General features: G+C 42.0%; 1 protein-coding gene across 1 annotated transcript; it reads left to right on the top strand.

The window, feature by feature from the left end:
• The first annotated feature begins 413 nt into the window (after positions 1-413).
• Positions 414-19,624, top strand: Trim16 (tripartite motif containing 16). Its single transcript, XM_076870681.1, has 6 exons — positions 414-963; positions 8,141-8,236; positions 12,198-12,431; positions 14,806-14,971; positions 15,464-15,559; positions 18,732-19,624. Exons 1-6 carry the CDS (start codon positions 463-465, stop codon positions 19,313-19,315), a joined length of 1,677 nt encoding a protein of 558 aa, XP_076726796.1. The 5' UTR covers positions 414-462; the 3' UTR covers positions 19,316-19,624.
• The last annotated feature ends 1,361 nt before the right edge of the window (positions 19,625-20,985 follow it).

Raw genomic sequence — 20,985 nt, 5'->3', positions numbered from 1 at the left:
AGTCTAAGTCAGAGGGTTCATTTGGTTTTTCTATGAGTTTCGCTAGCTGCCTCATGCCCAGTTCTGAGATGTGAAAGCACTCAAAGCCATACAGGCTTACGACAGAGCTCAGGAATCTCCAGTGATTCTAGAGCAGCCACAGACACACATGGTCTTCTGCAGAGCCTATGGGGGATGAATGATTCACCTAACAATAGAAGTTTCAGGGTTGGACTTGAGGAGGGGTATGAGCTAGCGAGGAGACTTCCTGAGCCAGTGTAATCTAGCCGCCTTGTCACTGCTGCTGGCTGCCATCCAAGCCTGAAGTGCAGTTATGAGTAACTGAGCTTCCTCCTAGAGGCAGTAAACAGTTAAAATCTTGGGGCAGCTGTAATCTTGTAGGCGTGGTTCTCTGGGCTGACTTGGGCTGCACAGATCCTGGGCCAAGGGGCAGAGGAACGCCCTGGCGGCAGAGCCTCCAGGATGACTGAATTGGATCTGATGGCCCCAGGGCCATTGCCTGGAGTCACTGCTCACCCTCTGGCCTCTCTCAGCTCAAACTCTGGGTCTGCCAGCCCCACAGAAGAAGAGGACTTGGGCTCCCCCGGGAGAGCTGTGGAGGAGACAGAGGGAGGGGGCAGCTCCTCTGCAGAGTCAGGGGCACCCGGTGAAGATGGAGAGGAGGACATATTGTGTGACTTCTGCCTTGGAACCAGCAAGGTGAAGGCAGTGAAGTCCTGTCTCACCTGCATGGTGAATTACTGTGAGGAGCACCTGCGTCCTCATCAGGAGAACAGTAAGCTGCACAGCCACCAGCTGACTGAGCCATCAAAGGACCGAGACCTACCTACCTGCTCTGCCCACCACAGCCCTCTGGTTGCCTTCTGCTGCAGTGACCAGCAGTGCATTTGCCAGGAATGTGGCCAGGATGAACACAAGGACCACACTACGGTCTCCCTGGATGCTGCCCGCAGAGATAAGGAGGTGAGTGCTTGGGGTCTGTCCAGCTGCGACAGGGCAGTGGGACATGGTGCTTGCCTGGGGAAGCCCAGCCACACCACAATTCCTCTGCTGATGTCACTTCTGTGCTCTGTATGAACAGAAAAAGGAAATTAGCCATAGCTCCTGGCTGTTCATGCAGCATAGGAACTGTTGCCCTTGGATTTGAAAAATGAAGTAGGTCACTCTGTCCTCTCCTTGTCTCCCTGTTGTCGTGCTACCTCTGTGTCTGTCTCTGCTTCTCTCTGAGTTTCCTGCTGTTTTTCATGTAGCTTTTGGGAATGGGTATTTGGGTGTAGGACGCAGAAGTTGTGGGGCTCAGAGGAGATGTTTCTCTCTGGAGGGAATCACATGGCACGTATACTGTTAATTAATAATACACCAACCTTGGCAGAAATTCAAGAGAAAAGTATAAATCTTTCCCCTAATTTTTCTTTTTCCCTTTATCCTAAACAAAGACTAGTGAAAAGTGTCCTGCTAGAGATAATCAGTGTGAAATCCAAGAGCTTGAAAAAATGCTAAGGTAATAGAATTTGACACTCCGGTCTGGGTGTAATGTCAAGAATGGGTTAACTTATGGAAAATGAAAGTTCCTCATCAGGTAGAGAGTATCAGGAGGAACTAAGAATACTGTGCTCAGAGCCTGTAATTTTACTTCTATCAGATAAAGGCATTAATTGTAAAATATCTAACTTACCTTTGTCTTAAAGCTGAGGACCTAGAGAAATCCTTGGGAATTGATTCAGCAAGTTTATATGCTCTGTTTCTCCCAATTTGACTTTCCATGAGCACTTTTTCTTACTTTTTTTTTTTTCCTGTAGGGAAGTACAGTTGACTTTTGTCCTACATTTCTTATATTCATACCTGCAGCAACTTCCCAAATGCATGGCTGGCATGTTTACAGTAATTTCTTGGCAAATGCTCCTGGGCAGTAAAGGAAAGAGGTTTCTGGGAAAGAAGGTTTGCACACCAGGGCACCCCTCTATGCCTATCCCTAGACACATATTTTATCTAGTGCTGGTGGGAGTTGTTTTGGAGAGCTCTGAATTCCACATGTCAATGAGTCACTGCTTCCGGCCTGGGAAGTCATTTAATTATTTCCAGTGTTTCCTGTGACCAAGGATGTCAGACTAAGAGAAAGAGCAACAAATATACACATTAAAGGAAAAATCTCCACATAGTTAAGGAAAATAGTCTTCACTGAGTATTGTCAAAATACTGAGTATTGTTCAAAATGAATTTTTATGGCTCTTCTCATCCAATTCTCAAATAACTGTGAGGTGAAAACTCTTATTATCTCCACCACATTTGTTTCAGTTCATACAGTTGACTAAGTGATGCAGTGAGGCATGGAAGTTTCTGGAGAGCCATCCTAATAGAGGGATAACACAACAGTATAACTTTACCTTTTTGATATGTTTTACTCCAAAAGCTGGCCATACATATGGCAGAGATTTTAAGACAAAATGTATAGTTATTCCCTTTGGGTATAATATAGGAATTTTATTTTATTTATTTATTTTGGTACCAGGGATTGAACCCAGGGGCACTTGACCACTGAGCCATATTCCCAGCCCTTTTTTAAATTTTATTAGGGAAAGGGTCTTGCTGAGTTGCTGAGGCTGGGTTTGAACTCAAGATCCTCCTGCCTCAGCCTTCCTAGCTGCTGGGATTACAGGCTTGGGCCAGTGCCTGGCTGGAATTTTATTATTTTTTTAACTGGTAAAATGATACATGGAGTTGTTAAATAATAATGTTAACCAAATCGATTTTAGTGGGAAGAGAGGTCTCCAGCCCATCCCCAATCCTTGCATCTGCCTCCTCTCATCAGAGGGCAACACTAACTGTACTTTGTTTCCTTTAGAAATGTTCTATGCCTGGACCAACACGGATACAATATAAATGTTAAATGTAGGGCATCTAGAATGCCACGCAGACTTAGGGTGATAGAAATTTGAGCAGGAGAGCTGGGCAGAACTCCAAATACAGATATCCTAGGAAAGAGCTGGGTAAAGTAAAATAAAGGCAATTGGGTGAGAGGCTCTAAGGTAGTCTGGGGGCTGAAAAGCAGTCATGGCTATAGTTACAGTGTGGCAGCCCTGTAACACAGATCCCCCTGCTTTCTGGTCTGCTACCGAGATCTTATGTCCTTTCTACCCTGTGTCCTCATTTTCAGCTTGGAGAGCAAATTTACTCTGTGAGTGCAGCTACATTCTATGCAATTCCACCAAATCTTAGGAACAAAGGATTTCTTACAAGGAGCCCAAGCAAACAGCCCAGAAGACGTGGGACCTTGATGGCTTAAGAAGCTTAAGCTTCTAGCTCCACTGTGATTGTTTTGAAAGAATTATCAGTTATCATTAAGGCTCCCCAAACCTAGGGTTCCTCTCAGCTAGCCCAAGCCTACTGCAGTTACTCTCTGAAGGTCACTTTGGAGTGGGCTAATCATTATTCAGGCAGGCATTGTGTACAGGAAAGTGTAATGGCGGGTTCATCTGGGGGGACAGAAAGCACTGAGATCCTGCTGGGGATCTACAGAGTGATTGACATTTCTCAGCTGCCAAGTTAGCTTTTTCGGAAGCTTCTGTGGTTAGCAATAGCTAGGCCATTGGGCAAGATCTGTGGGCTTTGAGAGCCCAGCTATACCTAGTGGTTCCCTTTGCTTCCAGACCCCTTTCCTCTTAAAAGCAGCTGGTCTTGACTGGCTCCTGCTAATTCCCGTCACCTTTGAATCTCAGACTTGCCACCATGGAAATGAGACCCCATGTCTGTGGAGATCAGTGTAAAATTGGGACTCCTGTGACCACCTTTTCTGTCTATTCTGTCCCGTGTGGTTCTTTCCTGTTCTTCATGCTTATCATACATTATGAAGTCTGTGACTAAGTGCTAAGCTGCCCAGTCCACAACGTCCCAGAGTTTGGAATCTAGTCAGGAAGCCAAGGCACATACCATAGCTTCACAGAGTGCTAAAGGGCTGGCACATTACAAGTGCTGCGTGTTCAAAGGAGGCAGCCATTGCTGGGAATGTTAGGGTAGGGTTTTTGAAGGAGAAGGTATGAGTTGAGCTTGGCCTTAGATCTTTGGAGACCCCACTTTGTACCAGGCCACTACCTTCAACCTCAGTCTTGGTTCTAGAAAAGTCAGGACTGGATGCTAACCATGGTCACAGTCTCCATGTAGAGCAAGAGCCAAGTATCAGAGAATCAAAAGTCTTTGTGCTTACCTGGGAGTAGTTAGTCAGTATTGTTCAGAGTCTGATTGCTGGTAGCCAGTAGGTGGATAATATGCAGACACTCGGGATGAAAATTGTAAAGAAGGCCTTGGATTCAGTTTATGTAACTTGGTCTTTCTTTCTTCCCTCCCACCCCCAACTTTTTCTGAGAATGAGGATGGAACCCAGGGAGCTCTACCTTTGAGCTATATCCCCAGCCCTTTATATATATTTTGAGACAAGGTATTGCTAAGTTACCTAGGCTAACCTCAAATTTGTGATCCTTCTGCTTCAGCCTCCCACACTGCTGGGATTGTGTGTGTGCCACCGTGCTTGATGTAACTTGATTTTTCCATAAGTAGTCTACAATGCTGTAAGTCTTCCAAGGACAGATAGTGAGCATTTCAGTTGACTGAATTGGCATGCAATAGGTCCTGATCAATTAACTGAGGAATGGAATCAATATCCAGATAAAATTCTAGTGATTACAAAGATAAGTCTCTAAAGGGCTAGCCTCACATGGTTGGAAATACAAGAGAACTGACTCCATCTGGAATTTTCTTTTCTCTTCTCATTTTCTCAGTTCTTGCTCTTTGCATCTCTAACCTATCCCCAGCCACCAAGCTTTGGATTCCTCTTTGCTCTGTAGACAGAAGAAGAAAATATTCAGTCAACATATTTCTGTGACCTTGTACCAGAGGAGAATCTAAATGATTTGACAAGATTATACAGCCAGCAAGCAACGGGTCTGCAGACCCCGAATATTGTGCCTTTTGTACATTTTTCCAATACCTTGATGAAGCATGCAGGTCTCTGTGCCCTTTGCTAGAAGGTCGTCTATGCTCATAGGTACCACTATTCTGCACTTGGGTAGGGTATGGGCAGGGCCCACCCTGGCCATGTGTGCATGGCTGATCTTGGGAAACCCTGAAACCAGAGTCTGAGACAACCCATCATTTTCTAGGAACTGGAATAACTGGATATACGAATCTCCCAACTGGCCCCACCTTTTGTGGTAATTGGGAGTGCCTTCCCTTGGAGTGACTCACTCAGAGAGATCCCAATTCAGTACTTAGCAGCCCTTTTCTCCTTTTATGGTAGTCTGCAGACATAGAGGAGAAGCCCCTCTTTGGATATCTGGGTGTCTCCTTAGGACTTGACTGGGGACAACTGCTTTAACTCACGTTGCTGCTGTTAAGGTGCCATGTTGTATGAGCTGGTTGCTAGGGTGTGTTCTGTTGTGTCTTTCAATTCTTTCAAACAAACAGTTCATGTTCTTCCCCTTTCTTCTAGAATGGGTCACTATATAAGATTCCAGGATTTCCCCCAATAGGCCAGACCCCTGACTCTTTCTCATTCTCAACTACTAGGCTTAGGTCACAGGTATTAGGGGTGAGAAGCCATGGGGCTCCCTAGAGACTGGTCAAAGGTTACCAGCCTTCTACAGAGAGTACTTGTGAAGTGACTGCTCTACCTGCAGCTGTGTTCCCCACTGGGGAGCCTGGAACCCCCAGGCTTCCTTGGAAGAATTAATTTATGCACTTCATTTATGCGCTTTGAGGTCTATTGGGGCATAATAACTCACAGCTTTAAATGCAGAGAGAAGCTATTAAAAATACTGAAAGCTGCTTATTTATTATTATTATTACTTCTTTTTGCTATCTCATGCCCTTGTGGAAGCAGGGAAGTGACAGGACCTTGGAAGTTGGCAAAGTCTTAGATTTTCTGCCAGGCAGACTTTTTGGCAGAAGTTGTTTAGGGAGTCCCAGGAGGCAAGGTCAAGCCAGGCAAACACTTGCACTTGCTGTGGCTGGAGTGGCAGTGGGGCTGTGGTAAGGGGAGGGAGGGAGGACTCGGGGGAGGGTTTGGAGTGGCGAGGGCTGGCTCTACCTGCCTCCAGGAGCAAACACAGAGTATGAAGGGAAATCAGCCATAATAGTAAGATGGATGATAATGAGGAGGAGGAGGATCTCAAAGACAACCACTGACATTTAGGGTGCACTTTCAACATGCCTGGTACTGTACCAAGCTTTTATTATACTTGATCTTAGCCAAAAGGCCAAGAAGCAATCCAAGTTCTTATTAACATACATTATCTCATTTAATTCATTATCTTACAATCTTAGGAAGCAGGCACTGTATTTGTCTCCATTTCATAGGTGAAGATATGAGGACATTAAGTTCTGAAATAATAAGAAATACATGCTTGATCTTTGGCCACATTTCTTGACACGTATATAGCTCTTAAAACCCTTGCAAGGCTGGGGATGTGGCTCAATGATAGAATGCTTACCTGAGATGCATGGTCTGGGTTTATTCTTTTCTTTTCTTTTCTTTCCTTCCTTCCTTCCTTCCTTCCTTCCTTCCTTCCTTCCTTCCTTCCTTCACAGGGATTGAACCCAGGGGTGCTTAACCACTGAGTCACATCCCCAGCACTTTTTATCTTCTATTTTGAGACAGGGTCTCACTGAGTTGCTTAGGGCCTGGCTAAATTGCTGAGGCTGGATTTGAACTCGAAATCCTCCTGCTTCAGCCTCCAGGACCATTGGGATTACAGGTGTGCGCCATGGAGCCTGGCCTAGGTTCATTCTTAAAAGCATAAACACACACACACACACACACACACACACACACACACACACGGTGGGGGTTGGGGGGCACCTTAGAAGGAATCTCTGAAGTGATCTGTGTCTTTTGTATGCTAATGAGATGACTACTGGCTGGAGCTCCTGGACAGCCTGTGGATGGGGACAGCTTGCCAAGGGAACCCACCACTTGGTTAGGTGTTTGGGACTTTAAGCCCCATCTCCCAACCTCTGGGGAAGGAAAGGGGCTGAAGGTTGAGTTGTTGACTGGTGGCCATGAATTTCATCAGTTGTGTCTCTATATAATAAAGTGTCCATAAAAACCTAAGGGCCAGAGTTCTGAGAGCTTCCATATTGTTGAACATGTAAATGCCTAAAGAAGACATGGAAGCTCTGTGCTTCTTCCCATATGCCTTGCCCCATGCATATTCCATCTATATGACTTGTATTCTTTCATAATAAACAGGCAACATAAGTAAAATGTTTCCTTAATTAATGAGCCATTCAAGCAAATAACTGAACCCGAGGAGCAGGTGGTGGAACCTCTGATTTCTAGCTGGTTGGTCAGAGGCAGGGGTCACCACCTGGACTTGGATTGGCATCTGAAGTGGTGGTAGGGGTTGCAGTCTTATGGGACCTGAGTCCTCAACTTGTGGATCTGACATGATCATAATTAACTCAGAATTGAGTTAAATGGAAGAAAACCCAGCTGGTGTGTGAGAACTGCTATGTGTGGGGAAAACACACACACACACACATACACATACAGACCACACACACACACACACACACACACACACACACACAGACCACACACACACATTTTGGTCACTCAAAACTCTGTGTTGAGTGTGAGCATAAGGAAAAAAATGTCTTTTTCATCTATAAGTAAATTTTTCCAAAGTTTCTGCTGCTAAGTAAAGGAGCTGGACTTGCTTCCTGGCTGTCTGGCTCCAAGTCTCACTCACTCTCCTTGTTAGGCTGTTCTGGGGGTCAGAAGGTCTAGACTCAACTCCACTAATGAGCTACTAACCTTGGATAAGTGGTTCAATTTTATCATCTACAAAATAGAGATAATAATTTTTACCTTATATGGGTATAGTTAGCATGGTAAGAGGTGATCTAGCACTGTATGAAGCAGGTATATTTTAACTGATTCATGCTGCGTTCAGCCCCAGAACAGCCTTGGCACACAGCCCACGCTTCACACCTCTAGGCTGGCTTCTGAGATCAGCTTCAATGGTCAAACTTTCCCTTTCGTGGAAGAAAGGCAGGGACCTAAGGAATGAAAAGCGTCATTGCCCTTGTGGACTTTTGAGTACAACTGGGCCCCTTCCTTCTTAACTCTCTCCTTTCTGTTTCTCAGGCTGAACTTCGGTACACCCAGTTAGACTTGGAGCAGAAACTCAAGTTGAACGAAAATGCCATTGCCAGGCTTCAAGCCAATCACAAGTCTGTTTTGGTAAGATGGGTGTGGGTCACCTGTTATATTTCAGCATGTCTGGCTGCTGCTTCAGGGTCAGTCAGGCTATAGGGGGTTGTGGGACATGGGTTTGTAGGTCCAGTGGGGTTTTTCTGCTAGGAGAATTGTGGGTATAGTTGGCTAAACTATGAGGCAGCCTCACCTTGATGTCAGGATTTGTTATGAAATTTGCTTAAGTTTTAAAGCTGGCAAGTGATTTGCTTTTTAATAATATAGAGTAGAACCAAGATTAGTCATGGTATAACAGCATTATTTTTATATGTGCATTCTTGACCAGCAGAAAAGTGTATGAATGTGCCTGTGTGTATAAAAGAGAGGTATTTAGTTAGAGCTCCAGGAATTATAAAAAATCCTGGCTTCCTCCATCATGGGAGGATGTTCTGCATGTGTGTTACCATTCTTATGTCCTGGCATCTGGATAAAAGACTTTAAAACTGCGGGATAAATGGATGGTACTTTATAAGACCAATGGTGAACCAGGCTGCTTGGCTTTAGTCACTCTAGTGGTGGCCACTTTCCAAATAGACTCTGTAAGTGGACCCAAGCAATTCCACAAATAGCTTTCATTGGTGGCAAGCCAATAACCACTACTTAGAAAAGATTGCTGAACACTTACTCTATGACAAAGGGTCAGCAGTATCATTTCATATGCTGAGAATGAATAATTTCATCCATCTGTCCATCTACGCACCTATCCATTCATCCATCCATCCTTCCATTCATTTATTTACCTACAAATCCACTCACTTGCCTACTTATATACATGTCCATCCATCTGTCTACCTATCCATCCATCCACCCACCCAATGTAATACATACATCCATTTTAACTTAATTTCTACCTCTTTATTTTAAACAATTTTTATACCTTTAATTAATTAATTAATTAGTTAATTTATATATGGTGCTGAGGATTGAACCCAGCACCTTGCACATGCTAGGCAAGTGCTGTACTGCTGAGCCACAACCCCAGCCCATAATTTCCACATCTTGTGTTTATAACTAATTAATTGCTGAAGAATAAAACCCCTTTCTTGCCCACAATATTTTATTAAAGGAAGAAAAATAATTACTCTTTTAAATCTTTATAAACCTTCAGAGATAGTTGATTTTCAGGATTCAAATGACTTAGAGAATCACATTTTAGCTTTTTTCCGGCTTTTCAATGTTTAGACACTTTGATCCCTACTCAGTTCTCATAATGGCATGGTAACCAGGGGAGGTAATTTTACAATGACCTTCATGCACAAGGGATGTGATAAGGCTTGTCTGGGGTCCCTTAGATTGGTGGGACAGGAGAATCTGGGAATGTTGCTCTCTCAACCTAAGAATGACTCATACACTGATAGGCATGTGCACCATCCTCAAATATAAAGCACTGACTGTTGACTACTTCAATATGTTTGTAGCCCCTCCTATCTGCACTATTTATTTGTCATCATTTGGGTAGTAAATAATATCCCTCATACATTCCATTTACGTGGAAAAAAAGGAGTGTTTCTCAATGGGAAGGTTTAGGAAGGAGAAGCTACAGTAGGAGCCAATCACCAATATCATTCAAAGCACCCTTTACACTGTCTCTCCTCATTGGTGGCAGGGAAGGGATGTGGATCATGAATTTTGTCTTCAGATTTATGCCTCTTAGCTCACAGTATGGTACCTCTATGAGGAAACTACATGTTGGAATTATAGAGAGTAAATGGATTTGGGTTCTTTACCCACCTCATGTGACTACCCATATCTAGTCCTCCTCCTGTTTTATGGTAGTGATCAGGAGTAGGCAGGGCAGGGAGCCTCTGCTGATCTCTATGATTCATGGAGTCTGGATACTTGAGCCTGATAGGGTTGGAAGGGCAGTAAGCCAGGGATCTAGAACATGTTCCTTAATGTGGAGCTTGGATAAGACATCAACAGCTATCCCACCCCTCCTCCACAAAAGGTAATGAGTAATCTCACCTCTCTTCTAAGGTAGATTTCTCCATCTTTGCTTTCATATTTTTAATATTAAGACATATTTTTACATTTAGATTTAAATTCAGTTATGATTAATTGTCTCAGAATTCACAGTATTTATAATGACAAGGAGGCAACATCTGAGTAGGTTTGGCATCTTGTTTTGGTCACCTGCTCAACGACAGCCTCTGTATTTAGTCCATTAGGGATATAGGTGGTGCTCCTGACCTAGTGCCCACAGTGACCAAAGGGCTAAGACCTATTCCCTTTCCAAACTGAGAGGGCATCAATTTAATATGCTAATAAGATGACTGCTGGCTGGAGCTCCTGGACAGCCTGCTGCTCTTCCTTCTCCCCAGAGTGAGGCTCAGCCTGAACATCCCAGAGCTCCAAAGGGAGCCTGAACAATAGATTTCCTCTGAATTTCCTAAACTACCTCTGGTGCTACCCTTGCTTCTCAATACAGCCATCTGTCTGAAGCCTTTTCTTGGTTTGGGCTTGAGGAATTTAGAGAAAATCTGCCATCTAGTATCTTCTTCCTCCTACCAGCTCTGTCCAGCTGCCCTAGCCTAATAAGCCAACAAGTGATAGAAACATTGGCATAAAAATGAGAATGGAGGGAGTGTCTACATACCTTCCCGTCTTCCAGGAACATCCCAATTGCTTCCTTTTCCCTGCTTATTCCTCCTTGGCCACTGGATCAAAGGCTGATCAGAGACCATGAATTCTCTTGGGATTGCATTCCTGAGTCTTGGTCTGAGGCAGGGTCCCCAGCCAACAGAAGTCCTCCTACCTTATATCATCATTTCTTTTTCTCATCTTTCTTCAAACCTCCATATTCCCACATGCCCTGGACCCACAGACCCTTGTTTTCTGATTTCTTGTTTTATTGAGTTTCACTTTTTGGGTCTGAGTCTTATTCTCCCTGCCTCCCAGGATAGAGAGGTGCCCTTGCAGTACCAATCCTAAGGGCATCTATTGTTTGGGCTCCCTTTAGAGGCCTGGAGCATACTCTTGGGACCAGGAACAGAAAACAGCATCTGGAGGGGATGCTCAGAGAGATCTCAGATGAGATAGGATGATGGGGACAATGGGAGAGACTTGAGATAGGTAGGGAATGAACTTTGGGTTGTTGGGTTGGGTCATGGAATATCCAAGACTTATGAAATTTAAGAGCATTGTACAGTATGTACAGATGCAGAGGGAACTGCCTACATACTTAAGAACTATTAAAGAGGAGGTGACAGCATTTAGAACTGAGAATGAATAATTTCTTGTAGATGTGCTAGTAATTGAAGGCATTCAGAAGAGATGTTCATGAAAGAGTTCCACAAGCATGCATGTCAACATGCAAACCCTTAATATTGATTTTGTCTTATGGTTTGATTGCAGCATTCTATTTTGCATTGATAATGCTCATCCTGTAATTGCTTGGGTACCACGGTCATCTACACATACTTTAAACATTTCCTGGGGACTGTGTGCTTTGCAGAGACATCATGATCTTAGATGTGCTTTTGGCTCAGACTGTTCAGTGATCATTTTAACCAGGTGTAATAAAATGCTGAGAAAGCTGATTCACACTATCTATTTGTGCACAAAGGTCAAGTTATTCATTTACCTCTTGGAGTATACTATCAAATATACTGAATACAGACATTTCTCTTGTAGAAAAAATTGGTTTCATAAACTTGATTAACAGACCCAGACTGTCAGAGCTTAAAGAAATCCCACAAGTCACATTGCAATCTCATCAAATGGATAAGGAGACTAAGTTAACAATCAGCAAAGAAGCACTTACATTTCAGGAGAGTAAATCTGTTCTCTAGTAATAAAAGTTTCCTTTTACAGTAGCACATTGTTCCCTCATTTATGGGTTTCTTGAGTTTGTTTATTTATTTATTTGTTTATATTTTATGTTGAGCTTCCATGAAATTGAATGCCTCACTAATAAATTTTTGGATGCCTTCCACTCCATCCCTGCCAGGTGTCGGTGTCGGAGGTGAAGGTGGTAGCTGAAGAGCAGTTTGGGGAACTGCTTGCTGCTGTGAGGAAGGCTCAGGCAGATGTGATGCTCTTCTTGGAGGAGAAAGAGCAAGCTGCTCTGAACCAGGCCAATGGCATCAAGACCCATCTGGAATACAGGAATGTAGAGATGGAGAAAAGCAAGCAGGAGCTGGAGAGGTTGGCGGCCATCAGCAACACCATCCTCTTTTTGGAGGTACAGAATTGGGGGGTGGGGCAGGGGAAGAGGTGGAGGTATCCATGCAGCTGCACCATGGAGCTTCCTTCTTCTATCAAGCCTGTGGCACATCTGTGAATGTGATTGCATTTTGATAAAACCCCATTGGAATCAGACACAGGTCTTGATTCAGCAGAGTACAGCAGTGGTAGGGATAGGGGGGATTGCTTAGAGTACGGAAGGTCCTAGAAGGTGAGTCATGTTCAAGGTGCAGTATGTTCCAGATAGAGGGAACAGAGTGTGCGAAATCACAGAGTATTGAGAAAGCATGGCTGGCTTGGGGAACCAAGGCATTTCACAGAGATGGAACACAGGATGCTGGGCTCATAGTGATGGGCGATGAGGCCAAGCAGGCATCTGACTGTGAAGGACTTTGGGAGGGGGAGTGAAGAAGGCAGATGAGTATATTTTATAAAGCACCCTGGCAGTTGTGTGGAAACTTACCTGGCATGGATGAAACTGGACACCTGCTGTTTTTCAGACAGAGCTGTGTCTATTGGGTCATTGAGGACTGCTCAGTAGAGGGAAGGAACTTTCCACTATAATGTATCATTATACATTACGAGATGTGCCTTTTGAACCAGATCTAAAGAACATGTCATTTTGCAGGAAAGGAACACTAGGTTGGGGGTAAATTTCATCATCCTGGATCTATCGTAAATAAGCTGTGTAGCTTTTAGTAATATATATTCAACCTCTCTGGGTCTCAAATTTCTCACTTATCCAAACAGAAGATTGGAATAAATAATTTGCAAGTCTTTTTCCAAAAGACAAAATAATTTTTCTTGCTTGCATTTTTGAAAAATAAAAATCCCTTGTAGGTGCAATAAACTGTTTATTGTGAAAAATTGGGGGATGTACAGAAAAATATGAAGGAAAAAAAATGACCCATAGTCCCAGCACCCAAAGACAGTCATAGTTAATCTTTTATGGTTAACTCTCATAGTAAGTGAGAGAAAGAGAAACATACAAAGAAAGATAGTAAAAATATGAATAGTGTCTCTCTCTTTTTAAATGTTTTTTAGTTATACATGGACACAATATCTTTATTTTGTTTATTCATTTTAATATGGTGCTGAGGCTAGAACCCAGTGCCTCACATGTGTGAAGCAAGCACTCTGCCACTGAGCCACAACCCCAGCCCCTGAATAGTGTCTCCTTTTTCAATATCAAAACACAGCAAATGAATATGGATAAAAACTTAACTTACCATCACAAGTTTCTTCCAAGATCTCCTGCCCAAAGAGTATAAAAATCACTTTTCCTTGTTTTCTTTTCTCCTTTTTTAACTTGTTTTTTACATTAAAACTTTAAGATGTATAAGATCTATAAGATCTATTTTAGCATAAGATAACAATTATTAATTTTGGTGAAAGAAAAGTTATTTTTGCCCAAACTGTCAGCCAATTGAAATGACAGCATTTATTGAATAATTATTCTTTCCCCACACTGAGACACTACTTTTATTGAATATAGTAACCAAATCTTTGTACAATATTAAAATGTTTATGTGTCGTCCTATCAACTTTCTGATTTATACTTTTTCATCTCTTCCTTGGCTCTGGCATAGCCATGTTCATGGTTAAGTGTTCTTCAGTATCCATTCTGCTCTTCAATGTTCATTTGCCTGTGAGTTTTGATAATGAGTTACATCTGAAATCAATCTTTCCTGTTTCCCATGTTGTTTTGGAACTGAAGTGACTTAATGTGATCATCTATATGAAAACACTTCAAACTGGAAAGCACAGTAAAAGAATTATAGAAAACTACACATTGGACTGAATTGACAAGGAGAAGGTAGCATTCCTGTCTGAAGGATGGTTTGTGGATCTTTAGAATACTGCAACTAGCTCCTCCCGCCCTACCATGGCTAGAATGTTCTCATTCTTATGACTCCCAGTCTGAGCTGTGTATTAGAGCTGTTCATGGATATTAGGTCCCTCCTGATTTTAAAAGCTCATGTTCTCGCTTGATTTTTAAAAGGTCCACTTTTTAAAGTCTAGCAGCATAAAAAAGTTATTTTTATGTTTTTTAGACCTGAGGTGGATACTATACACTCATTTTCTCCTTGAAGTATGTTATCAACCCATTTTAAAGATGCAGAAAGGAGAACAATCCAATTTAAGAAACAGTTTTTTTAAGAGAGAGTGAGAGAGGAGAGAGAGAGAGAGAGAATTTTTTTTAATATTTTTTATTTTTTAGTTATCGGCAGACACAACATCTTTGTTTGTATGTGGTGCTGAGAATCGAACCCGGGCCGCACGCATGCCAGGCGAGCGCGCTACCCCTTGAGCCACATCCCCAGCCCTAAGAAATAATTTAAGACGCAAATTCTTCTGTTTCCTTTTTGTAGGAGTACTGCAAGTTCAAGAACACGGAAGACACTGCTTTCCCTAGTGTTTACATAGGGCTGAAAGATAAACTGTCAGGCATCCGCAAGGTCATCACAGACTCCACCCTACACTTAATCCAGCTGTTGGAGAACTACAAGGAAAAACTCCAGGATTTCTCCAAAGAAGGTGAGGAATTTTCTGGGCCATGGGCTATAATTGGTGTGTCTCTAGGAATGGTCTGTAAGGAAACAGAGAGCCAGGCAAGGAAAAGTAAATTGGGGAATGCTCATTGTCCAAGCCATCCTTTAGCTAGGTCATGTGACTAATGGAACCATATCTTAACTTTATTTTTATAATTATACTTCATGTATGCTTTATTTTATAATTCTGATCTAGAGAAAGTAAGTTAGTCACATTGTGCAGTGGGCTGCATTTCTATGACTAGCTTCTCACTTTGCTGCTGCTTGTGCTAGGAGGTAAAAATTCAGGTCAGTGTGGGATCTTTTTCTGGTGATTGTATCTCATCCGTGAAAGTGGTGTGGTCCATTAAGTGTGTTCCACGTTAGTAGGCACCAGCCCTCCCTCTCTAGCCTCAGGAAGCTCAGGGAAGGGTGCACTTTTCTTAAGTTCTCTTGACTACCTAAGAAGATGTGCATTCACAACTCTCTGATTTTCTAGAGGAGTATGACATCAAAACTCAAGTTTCTGCCATCGTTCAGCGCAAGTATCGGACCTCAAAACCTGAGCCTAAAACCAGGAAAGAGTTCCTCCAATGTAAGTTGTGAATAGCTTCCCCTTCCCCAGGTGCCGGTGTCAGTGAAATGCTTTGCTCAAGTGAGAACCACCATTTTTCATATAAGATTCAGGTTCTTGTAACCTCTTGACTATCCCTAAACGAAACACCTTTTAAAATTCAATTAAATAATTGTTATTCTGAAATAATTTAAAACTTAGGAAAAAATTGCAAAAATAGGGCAAAGAATTCTGTATACCTTCACTCAGTTTTTCTAAATGTTGTATGTAGCTATAATACATTGATCAAAACTAATAAATTAACATTGTTGCAATACTATTAACTAATCCATAAAATTTACTTAGGTTTCATTCATTTTCCACCATTTTTTCTGGTCCAGATTCCAACCTAGGAATACAAATGTTTCCATCTCCTTAGTCTTCTCCAGTCTAGGTCAGCCCTCTGTCTCTCTGTGTCTTTAATAATTTTGGCACTTTTAAGAGTTTTGGCCAGATACCAAATGGTTCACTTTAAGTCTTGCTTGGCTAGAATTGCACAACACATTGTTTTGTCATTCTAAGAAATCGACCTGTTCTGTTAACATTGTTAAAAGCACTGTATTTTTTTTATTGATTTTTTAAAAAATAGATGACAGTGGAATACATTACAATTCTTATTGAGCATATACAGCACAATTTTTCATATCTCTGGTTGTATATAAAGTATGTTGACACCAATTTGTGTCTTCATACATGTACTTTTAAAAATTTTTTTTTATTTTTAGTTGTCGACAGATATTTGTTTATTTATTTATTTATTTATTTTTCATATCTCTGGTTGTATATAAAGTATGTTGACACCAATTCGTGTCTTCATACATGTACTTTTTTAAAATTTTTAGTTGTCAACGGATATTTATTTATTTATTTATTTATTTTCCAGTGCCTCACACATGCTAGGCAAGGGCACTACCACAGAGCCACCACACCAGCCCCATCATACCTCCTTGTATCAGAGAAAACATTCGGCATTTGTTTTTTGGGGATTGGCTAACTTCACTTAGCATTATCTTCTCCAACGCTATCCATTTACCTGCAAATGCCATGATTTTGGTCTCTTTTATTGCTGAGTAAAATTTCATTGTGTATATGTGCCACATTTTTTTTTATCCATTCATCCACTGAAGGGTGTCTAGCTTGGCTCCATAGTTTAGCTATTATGAATTGAAGCACTGTATTTCTAATCAATACTTCATGTTAGAATGAGTTCAAGAGCTTGTTGTACAACATGGTGACTGTAATTAATCACAATACATTATGAACTAAAAAATTGCTAAGAGAATGGACTTTAAGTATTCTCACCACACACACACATACACACACAGGCACACACACAAAAGAAAGAAATGCATATGGCATGTTAGGTAGCACGTATGTTAATTAGATGTTAATTAGCTTGGTTTAGCCATTCTACAATATATATATATGTATTTTGAAACATTATGTTGTATATTGTAAAGATGTACAATTTATTTTTTTTAGTTGGGCACAATACCTTTATTTTATTTATTTTTGGTGTTGAGGATTGAACCCAGGGCCTCACCTGTGCTAGGTGAGCTCTCTACCGCTGAGCCACAACCCCAGCCCTAAAGATGTACAATTTTTGTCAAACTAAAACAATTAAATTGAAAAATAAAAAACACTCTATGATGGTTAACCAGTTCATCAGATCTCATCTGCTAGCAGAGGAAAGGTCACATTATGTGGCCGATGCTCATTTTTATAACTTCTTTTTGGAACATGCCATTGAACCCTGCTTCTGATTATTTTTTGAGGGTGACCACTGGTGTAGAAACTCATGGACAGCCTTTTTCTCTGGTTTTTATTTATGATGATGACTATCTCCTGTTCTTGCCACAGCTCCTGTTTTTCCCCAGGATGTTTCGGTTTCCACGTGGTTTCCTTTGTTCTTTCCTGCTTCCTGACAGAAGCACAGTTATATTTTATAGGCAGACGTATGTTAATAAAAGAACACAATACTCTTTATTCTTTTTTTTGTGTGTGTGTGGTACTGAGGATTGAGCTGAGGGGCAGTCAGTTGTAGCCCTTTCTTTTTTAATTTTTGTATTTTAAATTTTGAGACAGGGTCTCACTAAGTTTCTTAGACTGGCCTCAAACTTACAATCCTCCTGCCTCCTCAAACACTGGGATTACAGGGATGTACCACTATGCCTGGCTCAAAAATCCTTTATTCATTACATTAAATTAAAAATTAAACATATGCTATTATAATTCAGGTTCTTCTGCCTTAAAAGTATTTTATACATATTAACTTTTCCTTTTTTTGAGCATTACTATGAGTATTATTCATAGTATTATCTTTTGAATTATTATGGGCAGCCAATGAGGAGCCTATGGCACTGGTATAGGTGAGATTTGGTGGTGGCTAACATAGGAGTTGAAGCAGAGGGCTGGAGAGAAGTGTGGAGATCTACAGAATTTTCTGTTGTCTGTGTGGAGGGATGGGGCTTAAGAATGAGGGCAAAAGCCATGTCAAGAATGACTTGAATCTGCAACTGTGTGCAGGAAGGTGCTATTATTCTCTGAGATTAGAAATAGAATATATTTGGGGAATTATTTGACAATTCACCATGCTTATTATTAGTCAAATAGTTTTAAAAATGAGTGAATGTGGGGCTGGGGCTGTGGCTCAGTGGCAGAGCGCTCGCCTTGCATGTGTGAGGCACTGAGTTCAATCCTCAGCACCACATAAAAGCAAACAAATAAAATAAAAGTAGGCTGTCTATCTACAACTACAAAGATTTTTTTTTTTTTTAAATGAGTGAAGGTATAGAATGTAGCTATACCCATATCCCCAAACCTTTTGCTAACACTGATAGAATAGTGCCTGGCTTTCTTCACAGAATTGTTGAATGAATGAGTAAATTTAGTTTCTTGATTCACTTCACCAAATAATACAGTGAATGCTGAGCAACTTGATTTTCAGAAAGGAATGAAGTAGGGTGACTTGTGTTCTCCCTGTTTTCTATCTTTATCCTCCTTTTTTCCCTAAGGGAATAGCAGCTGGGTCAAGGGACAACAGGGGGTGGGTGTTTTCCCAGACATGCTTTGGAGGCCATCTGGGTTTAAAGCATTCTGTCAGAATCAGCTGTCATTTCCTGAAACAGCCTTCTTGCCTTCTGTGTTTCTTCAGATGCTCATGATATCACATTTGACCCGGACACAGCACATAGGTATCTCAGACTGCAAGAGGACAACCGCAAAGTCACCAACACCACACCCTGGGAACATCCCTACCCGGACCTCCCCAGCAGATTCCTGCACTGGAGGCAGGTGCTGTCCCAACAGAGTCTGTACCTGCACAGGTACTATTTTGAGATAGAGATCTCCGGGGCAGGCACTTACTTTGGCCTGACCTGCAAAGGAATTGACCGGAAAGGGGAGGAACGCAACAGTTGCATTTCTGGAAACAACTTCTCCTGGAGCCTCCATTGGAATGGGAAGGAGTTCACAGCCTGGCACAGTGACACAGAGACCCCACTCAAAGCTGGCCCTTTCCGGAGACTTGGGATCTATGTCAACTTCCCGGGAGGGACCCTTTCCTTCTATGGCGTAGAATATGATTCCATGACTCTGGTTCACAAGTTTGACTGCAAATTTTCAGAGCCAGTCTATGCGGCCTTCTGGCTTTCCAAGAAAGAAAATGCCATCCGGATTGTGGATCTGGGAGAGGAACCTGAGAAGCCAACGCTGTCCTCAGTGGAGGCTGCTTCTTAGGTTCCAGGATCCATATCCCAGGCCTTTGCTAAAACTATGATGGGACAGCAACTTGCTTTGTAAGGGCGACTTGGGGGACAGGAATATCTGCCAGGGGTAGCTGGTTTTAGAAATCACGTAGGTCTGAGAATGAGAAGTTTGTCCATCTGTTCTCTTTGCTGAATGTAGCACTGTTCTATATGTTTGCAATATTCTAAAGTGCTAAAGTCTCAGGTGAACATCACACTTTGCCCAGAATTGTAATTAGGACTCTTTAGAGTACTAAAATGGTTGTAGAGGAATCATAATAAACTGCAAACTTTGTCATGATTTCCTGTGTGCCAGGCTCTGTTATGGGACTTCCTATGCATTAACTTGTTTAATCTTCACAGCAGACCCATGGGGTAAATGCTTACATTCTCATTTTTCAAATGGGGGAAAGGTGGTAGGTAGTGCAGTCCAGAGCAGTTAGCTAGCTTGCTCAAGCTCACACTGATCACCTGATTGCCGCAGTCTGGCTGGGTACAAAATAACTGAGCCGCCACACCACAAAGCCTTGTAGGTTCAAACAGCAATTCTTTATTCCCGAACTCTCACCAGCACTCTGCACACACTTGCCGGGAACACACTCCCTCCACTGGGCTCCACGCTGCCAATTCTCCGAGAACTCAACTGGAACTCCAAAGTAGCAGGCGCCTGAGGCAGCAGGATCCGCCCTAATCCCGGAGCCGCCCTATTCCTGGAGCAGGGTCACCTTTGAACCATTCCCTCTATCAAAATGCCAGGCATCATTCGGACTAAACTGTGGCTCTCAACACCTGATGAGAGGCAGAGCTGGGATTCAAATCTGGGTGGGTGGTTGTTAAACTTTTAACCACCATGATATATTGCCTTCTTCATTAGATCATAGACATTATGTATATAAAGGAATAAACCACATGATGAAGTACACAGCAGAGAAACAGAGTGTCTTAACTCACCTGTTAAGAGTTTACACATCTTTTTTGCATATACCATTTCTTTTAGCCAAAATCTGGCCAAGAGCTTACCAGCTCATTCTGGTTTTGGAAAGCAAGGATTAGAAGAAATGCCTTAATGAAGTCCAAGCCTTAGTTCCTGTGAACTCTGGGGAGGGACTCCTTCCTCTCTTCTAAAGACACCTGGACTTTGTGAATTTGTCTGCTTTCTCATCCAAATGACAGTTCTTCACATATTTGTGGACAGCTCTCATATCCTCTCCTCCCTGGAGCTATTCATGTTTTTACACTAAACTTCCCACTTTTTCTCATGGTTCCCAGTCTTTCACACATACACACGCCCCTCAGGTATTCTCATTTTGACAGATAAGAACCCTAAGATTAATGACATTAACTCATCAAGCCTTTAAGAAAATGAAAAAAACTGCCTTTAAATGAGTTTCTGAAGACATGACTTGAAGCTCTTAGGGGGATTTACCAGAAATATTATTTCCGGGTCTTTTCCTTTGACCTGTGTCAAAGCCAGTCTCTTCCTGATGGACCAGTTGGGTGAGCCTATCTCCATAGTATATTATTTTACCATTTCTTGGCTTGTTTCCAGAGATTCTGTCTTATATTTTTACTTGAGGATTCATACAGTGTAGGATTTAAATATTTTTACTTTAATTTCTTCCATCATTGCTATGTGCTGAGATTAGTGATTCTGCATCCAGT

This window comes from Callospermophilus lateralis, chromosome 11 (genome assembly GCF_048772815.1).
Source record: "Callospermophilus lateralis isolate mCalLat2 chromosome 11, mCalLat2.hap1, whole genome shotgun sequence".
Classification (NCBI taxonomy): Eukaryota; Metazoa; Chordata; class Mammalia; order Rodentia; family Sciuridae; genus Callospermophilus; species Callospermophilus lateralis.
This window is presented reverse-complemented; position numbering and strand designations above follow the sequence as displayed.